Genomic DNA, 13947 nt, shown 5'->3' with positions numbered 1-13947 from the left:
AGCAGTATATTTCAGCAAGGCATTCAGATGTTTAACAGGCTAGCTAGATGGAAACTTAATTCACCTAGATGACTTGATGTTGTGTATTCCACTGACTAATGTGTCTGAAACTGGCACTGGTGTTGTCTAGGGAAGCACAGCTCTCCTATTACTTCTTCTTTGCATGTGAGAGCTGGGATTGAGATGGAGTCAGTATCAAATCCCATTAGTCTAAAAGACATGGCCATCCCCAAGTAAGGGTATCAGTGATCTATCAAGACCCCCATTCAAAAGGCCCCACTTACAGGCACAAGGGACTTATATTTCACATATTGTACATTAAAACTTGCCATGTCGTTTATATGCCCATGAGCAGTTGCACAGCTCGGTTTCACCCTGTTGGAGGATAATGGGTGTTATAATTACACACTGGAAAGATATTCTTACCCTCTTATAGCATGATGCCTGGCAATGAAAGACTTAAGGCCTACCATCTTCTGATGGTTGGGCATGTAAATAACAAATGCTTCAAGGGTTTAGAAATTATAAGTTAGTTTTTGAGAGTGCGAAAGCAGTGCAGGTGTTATACTGAACAAAAATATAAAACGCATACATGTAACAATTTCAAAGATTCTACTGAGTTACAGTTCCTATGAGGAAATCATTCAATTTAAATAAATTCATTAGGCACTAATCTATGGATTTCACATGACTGGGAATACAGATATGCATCTGTCGGTCACAGATACCTTTAAAAAATGGACCTCACAATGGGCAACAGGATCTCATCACGGTATTTTTGTGCATTCAAATTGCCATCAATAAAATGCGATTGTGTTCGTTGTCTGTAGCTTATGCCTGCTCATACCATAATCCCACCGCCATCATGGGGCACTCTGTTTACATTGTTGACATCAGCAAATTCTCTGGCAACAGCTCTGGTGGACATTCCTGCAGTCAACATGCCAATTGCATGCTCCCTCAAAACTTGAGACATCTGTGGCATTGTGCTGTGTGACAAAACTGCACATTTTAGAGTGGCCTTTTATTGTGGCCAGCACAAGGTGAACCTGTGTAATGATCATGCTGTTTAATCAGCTTCTTGATATGCCACTCCTGTCAGATGGATGGATTATCTTGGCAAAGGAGAAATGCTCACTAACAGGGATGTAAACAAATTTGTGCACAAAATTTGAGAGAAATAAGCTGTGTATATTCATCTACATACGTAGTTATGTCGTTTTGAAGAAGTAAGAATCCCATTTGTCTGTCCAGCTGCATAGCTAACTGGGTATGAGGATATGAATGCACATACTAAGACTTTATTTTATTATTTTATTATTTAAAGAGTGTAATAATAGAACTTCCATTTCCAGTAAATGACACAGAGGCCCATGTATTAAAGCCAGTGTACTTGCTGCATAGCTCCCATAATGTCTGTCATTAGACCAGAGAGAGATTTCCTTGGAGGGCTCTTACCCACCATCCCAGGGGGAGTGTGTCTGGGGTCAGGGTTCCTGGCTGGTGGCGACAAGAGAACGTTTATTTGCACTGGGGCCGTGTTCCCACGCATCCAAGACATCTACTTGAAACAGTTACTGAGGAAGTCCCGCAGCATCATCAAGGACCCACACACGAGCTGTTCACTCCCTTACCGTCGGACAGACGGTATCGGAGCATGGTCTGCGACAGTTTCTATCTAAAAGCCATCAGACTGCTGAACACTTGAACTGGACTGACCACCTGCACTGACTCTCCGTACCTTAGCACACATGCATGCACACACCCACACACTCATGCTACACACACACATCACAATTTCTGCTACCAGACTCTTATTTACTATTGCTAATACTGCACAATTTAAACACTTGGCCCCCAATCCCTCTTTTTTTAGCAGACGCTCTTATCCAGAGCGACTTACAGTTAGTGAGTGCATACATTTTCTGATAAATATTGTACTATAAATTGTGCCTTTCTGTATTATACTGATGCTAAAATGTTTATTATATTCCACTGAGCCATTTACTTTGTTAGTATTCTTATCTTTTATTATTGTTGTTGTATTGTCGAGAAGGAACCTGCAAGTAAGCCTTTCATTGGATGGTGTATACCATGTGTATCCTGTACATACGACTAATAAGACTAGAAACTTGAACTTGGAACAGGCTGAGCTGAAGACTTATCCCACAGTTAGGCTATTAATTACAGGCTCATCTTTAAATGCTGCATGGGGCCTAATTGATTTCAGGTCAGGCCCTGGTTGGAGTCTATTAGAGACAGACTCCACTGGCTTAACACAAACACCTCACTCAAGATTACATTCACAGCCCATGAGATCACCCCCCTTGGGATCACTACTAATACCAGAATATATTGGTTTGGCCGGATTGCTATCAGTTCTGCGAGTCCAGATGCTAAGTCAAGTCTGTTTGCACACATGCTGTCGATTCATGTGGTTATATAAGCCACGACAGGTCTGGGATCAGTTGAGCATAGCTTGGAAAGACAATGTCATGTAAAAGTCCAGACAAATTACCATGTAGCTTGGTGTAAATTAAAACAGCAACCCTCAAGCTAAGTGACGCAGCAGACTCTCTACTCTTTCACGATTATTGTTGTGACAAAGTTGTCATGGTAGCTACAGTACATGTTGGCATTCAAGTTTTATAGTATAAGTTATCCCTTTGTTGTTCTCTTTCAGGTGGCGTAGTTGCAGAATATGAGGTTGTTATTGGGCCCACAAGGCCAGTGGATGTTGCTGGAGTCATTCGTGGGGACGACATTTATACTACACAACTGGCAGATGAAGGTAAGAAACTGATCCATTAGTAGATTATCTCCACAGAGCCACTATTGGTGTTGCTGTATTTATATACCATCCTATAGGCTCATCCCATCATTTTTTTTGTCAACAATGAATTAAATACAACTGGACATAGGCCTAAAACCCTAAGAAAGACACCGGATTCAAAACCTAGAATCTTTCAATTTAAATTATTATATACAATTCTTGCTACCAATAGAATGTTATTTATATGGGGGATACTATCTTCCCAGCTCTGCAGATTTTGCTGCGAAGAGACAGAATCATTAGATCATTTGTTTTGGTACTGTCCATTTGCAGCTTGTTTTTGGACACAGGTCCAGGAATGGTAAAGGATTGCAATATTTACCTGGAGCTAACCTTGCAGATAGCATTACTGGGTGATCTGAAAAGTCATAGTCAATCGATCAATAATATAATAATACTTTTAGCAAAAATGTTTGTTTCTATAGATTGTAAATTGAAAATAATGAGAATAGAAAGGTTCAGAACTTTTGTAAAACATCACAGTACAGTTGAAAAATATATGGCAAATAGAAATCCTATATGGATGGTGTTAAGAGATAGATGGGTGGTGTTGAATGGAGTTGAAGGATGGGACTAATAACAACTAATAACAAGATAACTAATAATGTAAGCATACTGTGTCCATAATAAGTATATAGGTTGTAGGTTGGGAGCTTTTGTGAAAGAGCACAGTTAGAAATATATGGCATATACAGTGGGGGAAAAAAGTATTTAGTCAGCCACCAATTGTGCAAGTTCTCCCACTTAAAAAGATGAGAGAGGCCTGTAATTTTCATCATAGGTACACGTCAACTATGACAGACAAAATGAGGGAAAAAAAATCCAGAAAATCACATTGTAGGATTTTTAATGAATTTATTTGCAAATTATGGTGGAAAATAAGTATTTGGTCAATAACAAAAGTTTCTCAATACTTTGTTATATACCCTTTGTTGGCAATGACACAGGTCAAACGTTTTCTGTAAGTCTTCACAAGGTTTTCACACACTGTTGCTGGTATTTTGGCCCATTCCTCCATGCAGATCTCCTCTAGAGCAGTGATGTTTTGGGGCTGTCGCTGGGCAACACGGACTTTCAACTCCCTCCAAAGATTTTCTATGGGGTTGAGATCTGGAGACTGGCTAGGCCACTCCAGGACCTTGAAATGCTTCTACGAAGCCACTCCTTCGTTGCCCGGGCGGTGTGTTTGGGATCATTGTCATGCTGAAAGACCCAGCCACGTTTCATCTTCAATGCCCTTGCTGATGGAAGGAGGTTTTCACTCAAAATCTCACAATACATGGCCCCATTCATTCTTTCCTTTACACGGATCAGTCGTCCTGGTCCCTTTGCAGAAAAACAGCCCCAAAGCATGATGTTTCCACCCCCATGCTTCACAGTAGGTATGGTGTTCTTTGGATGCAACTCAGCATTCTTTGTCCTCCAAACACGACAAGTTGAGTTTTTACCAAAAATATCTATTTTGGTTTCATCTGACCATATGACATTCTCCCAATCCTCTTCTGGATCATCCAAATGCACTCTAGCAAACTTCAGACGGGCCTGGACATGTACTGGCTTAAGCAGGGGGACACGTCTGGCACTGCAGGATTTGAGTCCCTGGCGGCGTAGTGTGTTACTGATGGTAGGCTTTGTTACTTTGGTCCCAGCTCTCTGCAGGTCATTCACTAGGTCCCCCCGTGTGGTTCTGGGATTTTTGCTCACCGTTCTTGTCATCATTTAGACCCCACGGGGTGAGATCTTGCGTGGAGCCCCAGATCGAGGGAGATTATCAGTGGTCTTGTATGTCTTCCATTTCCTAATAATTGCTCCCACAGTTGATTTCTTCAAACCAAGCTGCTTACCTATTGCAGATTCAGTCTTCCCAGCCTGGTGCAGGTCTACAATTTTGTTTCTGGTGTCCTTTGACAGCTCTTTGGTCTTGACCATAGTGGAGTTTGGAGTGTGACTGTTTAAGGTTGTGGACAGGTGTCTTTTATACTGATAACAAGTTCAAACAGGTGCCATTAATACAGGTAACGAGTGGAGGACAGAGGAGCCTCTTAGAGAAGAAGTTACAGGTCTGTGAGAGCCAGAAATCCTGCTTGTTTGTAGGTGACCAAATACTTATTTTCCACCATAATTTGCAAATAAATTCATTAAAAATCCTACAATGTGATTTTCTGGAAAAAAAATTCTCAATTTGTCTTTCATAGTTGACGTGTACCTATGATGAAAATTACAGGCCTCTCTCATATTTTTAAGTGGGAGAACTTGCACAATTGGTGGCTGACTAAATACTTTTTTTCCCCACTGTAGAAGCAAACCGGATGGACATCATGAAAATGAGAGTAGAAGAAGTTCAGGAGAAGAAACAAACAAAATATAATTATTGTAAAATTGACTGTGTCCATAAAATGTATATAGTAAGTATAAGCTGGAAGTAGAGGCCTAAGCATTGTTGTTAACTAGTTTACTCCAATTAGGGAAAGGGTGATGGGGTTGGTAATTAATAAAGGGGAATATATATTTTTTAAAGGATATGTATGTATGTATATATATATATTACATATTACACACTACTGTTTTTTCTTTTTTCAGAAGCAGATGCACCCCATGTCCAGATCATTGTATTCCCCAGTATTTTAGATGACACCACAGACATGAGGGAGGCCACAGGGAAGGCTGGTAAAGCAGCAATCACAGACCCAGACCAGGAGACCCAGGCTCCCCAGCAGTTCCTGACCTCCCAGTCAAGTGACATTGTGCTCATCCCAGAGGTGAGCCTAGAGTGCAGTGACAATACCATCAAAATCACCCAATCCAAGTCCAGAATGAATGATACACACTCTAGTCTAACTGAGGTGGTCTGGTCTCTCTCTACAGGCTGATGTGATGTGTGTTGATAAAGAAGTGGTCCAGGACAGAGATGTAGTGAGTCTGAAACTCAAGGCCTCGTCCAGCTGTGTAAGTACTGTCCACGCCACACGCACGCAAATCTGGCCCTCTGCCCTCCCTAAGTTGTGGCATTGAACGATTCAGCAGACTTTTAGCCCTCCATAACTGGCTACAAGACTATTGCAGCTCTGTGGGTGTAACATGTATTGACAATTTTGATACCTTCTGGAAACAACGCTCGTATTATAAGGAGGATGGGATCCACCCAAATCATTTGGGTTCCTGGATCCTTTCACAGCATTATAAGGCTGCGTTGAGACAATGACTTATCAATGACCCAAATCCAGCTCATTTAATCCCTACCATTGTGTCGCTGAGTTGTCATAATGATTCAGCAAAAGTATATTATCCTAGGGCCGTTGGAAGACCTAATTTTTGTCCCTCTTACTGCCTGGAATGCCTCTGCTGATCCTACAGCTATTGTATGCAGTACTCATATGCCTATGAACCAGAGTAATACTGTTAGTACTGAGGTGGTGTGCCCTAGTATGAAGTCCACTGTGTGCAGCTCACCCTGCATTAATACAAATAACCTGAGTATGTCTACCTCTGCTAAGTTTCCCAGTCAAGCAAGAAAAATTATCAAGCATCCCAGAAAAGTGTTAAAAATAGCCCACGTTAACATATGTAGCTTAAGAAACAAGGTTCATGAAATCAATAATTTGCTAGTAACAGATGACATTCATATTCTGACAATCTCAGAAACTCACTTAGATAATACCTATTTACAGAAAATACAGAAATGCCAACGGGGGCGGTGTTGTGGTCTATATTCAGAACCACATTCCTGTAAAGCTTAGAGAGGATCTCATGTTAAATACTGTTGAATTAATATGGCTACAGGTTCACCTGCCTCACCTAAAGCTGCTATATACCACCAAGTACTAACAGTCAGTATCTGGATAACATGTATGTGATAAACAGAGAGGTATATTTTCTGGGTGACCTAAATATTGACTGGCTTTTATCAAGCTGCCCACTCAAGAGAAAGCTTCAAACTGTAACTAGTGCCTGCAACCTGGTTCAGGTTATCAATCAACCTACCAGGGTAGTTACAAACAGTACAGGAATGAAATCATCAACATGTATTGATCATATCTTTACCAATGCTGCAGAATTCTTTTTGAAAGCACTATCCAAATCCATTGGATGTAGTGATCACAATATAGTAGCCATATCTAGGGAAACCACAGTTCCAAAAGCTGGGCCTAATATTGTGTATAAGAGGTCATACAATACGTTTTGTAGTGATTCCTATGTTGTTGGTGTGAATAATATTTATTGGTCTGTGGTGTGTAATTACATTTACATTTTAGTCATTTAGCAGATGCTCTTATCCAGAGCGACTTACAGTTAGTGAATACATATTTTTTTATACTGGCCCCCCGTGGGAATCGAACCCACAACCCTGGCATTGCAAACGCCATGCTCTATCAACTGAGCTACATCCCTGCCGGCAATTCCCTCCCCTACCCTGGACGATGCTGGGCCAATTGTGCGCCGCCCATGATGGTCGCGGCCGGCTGCGACAGAGCAACCAGACGCTGCACTTGACACATTTATGAAATTGCTTATCCCAGTTACTAATAAGCATGCACCTATTAAGAAAATGACTGTAAAACGGTTAAATCCCTGTGGATTGATGAGAAATTGAAAAATTGTATGGTTGAGAGGGATGAGGCAAAAGAGATGGCAAATAGGTCTGGCTGTACAACCGATTGGCAAACGTACTGCAAATTGGGAAATCATATGACTAAACTGAATAAAAAGAAGAAGAAACTACACTATAAAACAAAGATAAATGACATAAAGAATGATAGTAAAAAGCTTTGGAGCACCTTAAATGAAATTTTGGGCAAAAAGGCAAACTCCGCTCCATCATTCATTGAATCAGATGGCTCATTCATCACAAAACCCACTGATATTGCCAACTACTTTAACGATTTTTCATTGGCAAGATTAGTAAACTTAGGCATGACATGCCAGCAACAAACGCTGACACTACACATCCAAGTATATCTGACCAAATTATGAAAGACAAACATTGTCATTTTGAATTCCGTAAAGTAAGTGTGGAATAACTTTTTTAATTTTTTTTATTGTCGATCAACAATGGACAAGCCACCGGGGTCTGACAACTTGGATGGAAAATTACTGAGGATAATAGCGGATGATATTGCCACATCTTCAATTTAAGCCTACTAGAAAGTGTGTGCCCTCAGGCCTGGAGGGAAGCAAAAGTTATTCCCCTACCTAAGAATAGTAAAGCCCCCTTAACTGGCTCAAATAGCCGACCAATCAGCCTGTTACCAACCCTTAGTAAACTTTGGGAAAAAATGCTATTTTACAGTAAACAAATTGACAACAGACTTTCAGCACGCTTATAGGGAAGGACATTCAACAAGCACAGCACTGACACAAATGACTGATGATTGGCTGAGGGAAATTGATGATAAAAAGATTGTGGGGGCTGTTTTGTTAGACTTCAGTGCGGCTTTTGACATTATCGATCATAGTCTGCTGCTGGAAAAACTTATGTTTTATGGCTTTACACCCCCTGCTATATTGTGGATAAAGAGTTACCTGTCTAACAGAACACAGAGGGTGTTCTTTAATGGAAGCCTCTCCAACAAAATCCAGGTAGAATCAGGAATTCCCCAGGGCAGCTGTCTAGGCCCCTTACTTTTTTTCAATCTTTACGAACGACATGCCACTGGCTTTGAGTAAAGCCAGTGTGTCTATGTATGCGGATGGCTCAACATTATACACGTCAGCTACCACAGCGACTGAAATGACGGCAACACTTAACAAAGAGGTGCAGTTAGTTTCAAAATGGGTGGCAAGGAATAAGTTAGTGCTAAATATTTCAAAAACTAAAAGCATTGTATTTGGGACAAATCATTTACTAAACGCTAAACCTCAACTAAATCTTGTAATGAATAATATGGAAATTGAGCAAGTTGAGGAGACTAAATTGCTTGTCTTGGAGCAGTGGCTGCTGGGCTAACAGGAATTCTGCCCTGTGCAGGTCGGGCCAAGTAAGGAAAGGGATGTCTGGCATTTCTCAGCTGTGTCTGTCTGCCTGCCATCTGGAGCTCCAGCTCCTCTGAACTCAGTCGAGATTAAATTGTATTAAATGGTTCCCTGGAATAGAGGAGTCTATCCCCCATCAAGAGGCCTGTGTAACAGTATTGAATGGGACCGGGCTCCCCCCTCTCTTTCTCCATCTAGGCTAGCATGGGAAAGCCCCTGCAGCATGGCATGTAATCAGTGACACACTTACTCCTACATCAGGCCCAGGCTAAGCTTTATGACTTGATTGGCTTCATCTGGGTTAGACACCACATTCCTTTTGAAGTGGGGGATCTTTAATGACAGATCCATGTATGTTTCCTATCATATGAGGATAATATTTAGATTGGTATATAAAAAATTAAAATAAATCAATTACAAACAAATTACTGATGAATACTGATACAGTTCTGAGGTAAACTGTTAGCTGTACATTACACAATATAGCTGCATCAGGGGCTGGAGGCAAAACATGTTTTACCTTGTGCTAACAGTAACTACTCAAACGTCTAATAGAACATTTCTGAATGATAACATAAAGTAGGCTATCAAATACATAATGTCATCCAGTGACCCCTCACCCCTCAATTCTAACCCCTTACAGAGAGTACTTGAAAAGAGAAGTGAATAAAACTGTTTTCAATATAAAGATTATAGTTCATGTGCTGTACATGCATTATATTCTACATGCTCTGAGTGCCGTAGCAGATGAGACCTTGAGAGCGGTCCGGTTTCCTTGGCACAGAGCCCGTGAGCTTTGTAATGAGACCAGCTGTCCGCTCTAGGGCTGGGATCAAGAGTTTGAGCAGAGCTGTCTGTGGGGGCTGGTGGCTCTATTTGGATCATGTTACATAGGGTGGAGTATAATTGCACAATGTTTTGGTTTCATTTATTGGGTTATGAGAGAGGAAGAAAGGGGGAGATATGGGATGGGGTAGGGCCCTTTCAGGGTGTACATTTCTAAAGAGCCATAGTTGTGAATGTGTATGCACAAGAATGTACTGTATGTGAGCACATTTCGGGATGACAATTAATACTTACCTAAATGACAAGGACTAACCAGAGGTTCTGTAGCCCCAAGTGCAAACACTGTTTATTAATCCAACTGGTCTTTCCACAGGAAGAGACCAGGTCTAAAATTGAGAGTGTTCTGGAGCACCTGTGTGGGGTCGACTGTAAACTGGAGGTCTTCCAGGAGGACAACTCTAATGAAATCCTGATCTCTGGCCAATACATAGAAGGTTGGTCTCCTTCTCTGCTTTTTAATGATGTGGGATGACTTTGATAGTCTGTTGTTGAAAAAACATTAACCAAATCATATTGTTCCTTCTCACAGCTGATGCTAAAGGAATGGCAGAGAAGTTCAACAATGACAATATAAAAGACAAGGTAGAGTATCACTTCTCTCTATTTCTAATTAAATACCAGTAAAACAACAGAGTATTCCAATTCCCCATATGAAGTTCACATAATTCTCACCACATACACTTCATGCCTGAGTCATGAGAAAGACATTATGTTCAGTGGCCACTGCAGTCCCACCTACAATAAAGGGCTTTAATTTGTGCACAGTGGTAAGTGAGGAAAAGTCACAGTGCTGATTTGGCTCCTGATCTAACCACAGTGAAATAAACAAGGAGACACGCTTCCACCACAGACAGGATTCCTCACTCACGGCTCCAAGCTGCCTGGAAGATGCTGCATGACAAACAGAATTTTAAAAAATCAGATGGAATTAATTTTTGTTCCCAGTGGGAATGAGGAATGGGTGTTTCCTTCTCATGCTCCAACTAAGTTGTCCCTTTGACATTAGACACACTCTGTGATCCATCCCTACACCCGTCCTTACAACCCCTTGCCACATTAAACAGTTAAGTGAGCTGCACCCAGCCACATTTTTCTCATTATGTTGGTCAGTCAGTTCAATGGCACCTTTGTGTTCAGACTTTGCTGTGGAGGGTTGGGAGATTATGCCCTTTCTCCACTCAGTCAGTTATCTCTATACTGTATAGCCTTACTATAGCCCTGGGTACATAAAGCCTATAGTCATCCTCTGCAGCAGGGATGGGCAACTTTGATGGGGGCCACAAAAAAACAGAACTCATCATGTACAGTACCAGTCAAAAGTTTGGACAAACCTACTCATTCCAGGGCCTTTCTTTATTTTTACTATTTTCTACATTGTAGAATAATAGTGAAGATATCAAAACTATGAAATAACACATATTGAATCATGTAGTAACCAAAAAAGTGTTAAATAAATCCAAATATATATTATATTTGAGATTCTTCAAATAGCCACCCTTTGCCTTGATGACAGCTTTGCACACTCTTGACATTCTCTTTTTTCACCCTCCCCCTTACATTTATTCATGAAAACCCTGAATTCCTGATATTAACGTGTATAACGCTCCTTGTCTCTCCAGATTGATTTTGAGGAGGCTGTTCCTCGCTGGGGGAAGAACTCCAAGCTGGTGCTGGTCTCCCTGCTGCTCACTGGACTGCTCCTGGCTATTCTGCTCATTGCAGGTTACTACCTGAAAGCCCACCACCCACCACCCAAGGGAGCGAGACTGGTGAGTGGTCATGACGTGAGAGAGACTCATGGAAAACTAATACTGTGTAAAGGACCCAGTTCATTGGGAAGATTGGGTGGTTGATGCACCTCTTGCTTGTTTATTTAAAATGTTATGACTGTATTTGAGGTAAGGCTTGTGGTTATCCTTTGGTTGCTTCCTCACTCAAACCCACATTCACATAAATAGCTCTAAGTCTTCTCTGCTGTTTCTTTTTCATCCTCATGCCAGGTGGCCACAGATATTAAATTTTTTTCTCCTACAAAAGCCTCATGAGATTGTCTGAAATAGCTTTCATACGGGCCACACCCATATGCTGGTTTAGAGAGAAGTATGTGGAACTGCCTTCCTTTGGCGTCTTGTTTTCACAGTCAATCGTCATAGGCATCGTATAAACTAACCTCAGTCTCCTCATCTGATTGACACAAACAATCCTAACCTCAGCCCAGACTCCCTGTCTCCACCATACATGTTTGAATTACATCATAGAGAGAGCGATTGTGTTTTAATCCTCTCATCATCAGGCTTTACCTTCAACTTCACATTCCCTTCAGTACCAACACTGAGGTGTATACATACACATAGCTGACAGGTCATATGAAAATAACTAATTTAATTCATTGCTTTTCTGAACAACACATAAAACATGTCCTAAATTCCATACTCAGTGCAAACTGTATGTGATGTGCCGTTGTTTGTTATTCCTTCAGTTGAATCTGTACTGTTATCACACTATTTCAGTAGTAAGTCCAAGCTCTATACCTCTAACACTTATGACCCAGCCCAGCCTGCCATCAGTGTTCCTTTAATTTAATCTATATGGTGCCTGCAGGCTGAAGAGGGTTTCCAGGTGGATGAGGAGAACCAGGCCAACACCCTGGTGTCTGTTGCCCCTCTGCAGCCCCAGGAGCCCTTGGACAAGCCCACCAGCAACGGGGAGTCTCCTGAGAGCCAGCCGCCCCCCACCAACGGCCACTCCGCCACCCAGACCTCCGTTGCCGACACCGAGATGTGAACAAGCTCTGAATGACACCCCCACCGCCCCATTCCCATTCCTCCATCACCACATTCCCAATCCCTCTCCCTCTCAGAGTGTACCTGGGGACACCGCACTCTGACACTGACACACATTCAACATCCAACCCCACCCCACCCTACCTGATCCAACCCTTGACCCCCAGGATGATGACAATGAGGAAACTGATGACTATGACGATGATGACGATGTCTGTAATGTGAAGAAGAGATTGTGATCACTGGCCTCTATTAGGTTTCAGTAGTGGCAGAGAAGGAGCCTAAACGCTGAGTTTGGGGGACTGGACAGCTGGGTCACAGACTGCAGTCCAGAAACAATAAATCGCTGCAAAAAAAAAGGACAACAAATCACCGAAATTGACCGTTTGTGTTGCTGTTTCCAAATTCAAGTATGAAGCAAAGTATATGCTATATCTTAAACACTAGCAGATCTGAAATGGACTCATTTGAACCAAAGGGTCATCGTAGTTTAAAGTATTGATTGCTTGGTTCATTTGTTTGTATGATCTTATGTGATTGTTTGCTTGACTCGCCTGTTCGAGGTAAGAAGTAAAATCTGGGTAAAAGAAGTGGAGAAAGAGTGATTCAATCAATGGAGATTATTTAAACTATTGAAGAGATTTGAATAGGCAGCTTTTAAATAAGTATCAATATGATTGGCTAGTGCAGAGATCAGAGTTTAATCCTGTTGCCTTTTATCAAGGCCTGTCATAAGTTGTGTGAGGGGTTGCCGTATATTTGTTTCAGAATTATGTACAGTAGGCCTAGTGTGTCACTATTTCCATCAAGACATACTTTCTATTGTACTGTTTTTTTTAAACATGTTTTTTTCTGTTCTGACTTACCACTGTGTCTTTGAGAATGTTGAACCAGGTAGACTCATTTTATCATTCAGGAAAACAGACAGACATACGTTTTGTGTGGTGAATTCGATGAATAATATTAGTCTCTCTTATGGTGCACTGTCGTTAGATTTCTACACAACCCCTAATAACATATTCAACATTCCAAATACACTTTTTATGCCCTCAATAAATCAGTTCATCATGAAACATACAGTATGTTACATGGATGAAAGTAAACCTATATTTTAGCTATTGTTTTTTTAATGACTGATTGTTTTCATACAATACTGCATGTGTACATATGCCAATTTTCTCTGTTTGTAATATCTGTGTGCCCCATAAATTGTGAGTCAATGTTGCTACTGTTTCTTTGTCTTTCTGACCACGTCACACTAGCCTGACCATGTCACAAACATGGCACACACACAAACTTGCATCTCTTTATAGACCCCATATTAGGGAAAGTGAAGGCATTATTCCAATGGGGTTCTTATGATTCCTCCAGCTGTTTTGGGCCTCTGATCTTTTATTAAATCTTTATAAACCAAATGTTTAACATGTACAGTATTGACTAGCATTGCCAGATGAACTTACCCACAGATGGACATTGAATTATCTGACAGTGTATGCTAATCATGTATATTTCTAG

At 41.2% G+C, this 13947-nt stretch overlaps 1 protein-coding gene across 1 annotated transcript in view; it reads left to right on the top strand.

Annotated features, from left to right (window-relative positions):
- LOC121577741 (hematopoietic progenitor cell antigen CD34) overlaps window positions 1–13657 on the top strand; it is a 31814-nt gene extending 18157 nt beyond the window's left edge. The window contains exons 2-8 of the mRNA XM_041891590.2: window positions 2684–2791; window positions 5414–5592; window positions 5699–5779; window positions 9963–10083; window positions 10179–10231; window positions 11269–11418; window positions 12251–13657. Coding sequence (XP_041747524.1) covers window positions 2684–2791; window positions 5414–5592; window positions 5699–5779; window positions 9963–10083; window positions 10179–10231; window positions 11269–11418; window positions 12251–12433 — 875 coding nt within the window. The 3' untranslated portion in view covers window positions 12434–13657. The remainder of the gene's footprint in view (window positions 1–2683; window positions 2792–5413; window positions 5593–5698; window positions 5780–9962; window positions 10084–10178; window positions 10232–11268; window positions 11419–12250) is intronic.
- The last annotated feature ends 290 nt before the right edge of the window (window positions 13658–13947 follow it).

Source organism: Coregonus clupeaformis, chromosome 12 (assembly GCF_020615455.1).
Source record: "Coregonus clupeaformis isolate EN_2021a chromosome 12, ASM2061545v1, whole genome shotgun sequence".
NCBI lineage: Eukaryota > Metazoa > Chordata > Actinopteri > Salmoniformes > Salmonidae > Coregonus > Coregonus clupeaformis.
The sequence above is the reverse complement of the archived record's forward strand: the minus strand, read 5'-3'. Positions and strand labels throughout refer to the sequence as shown.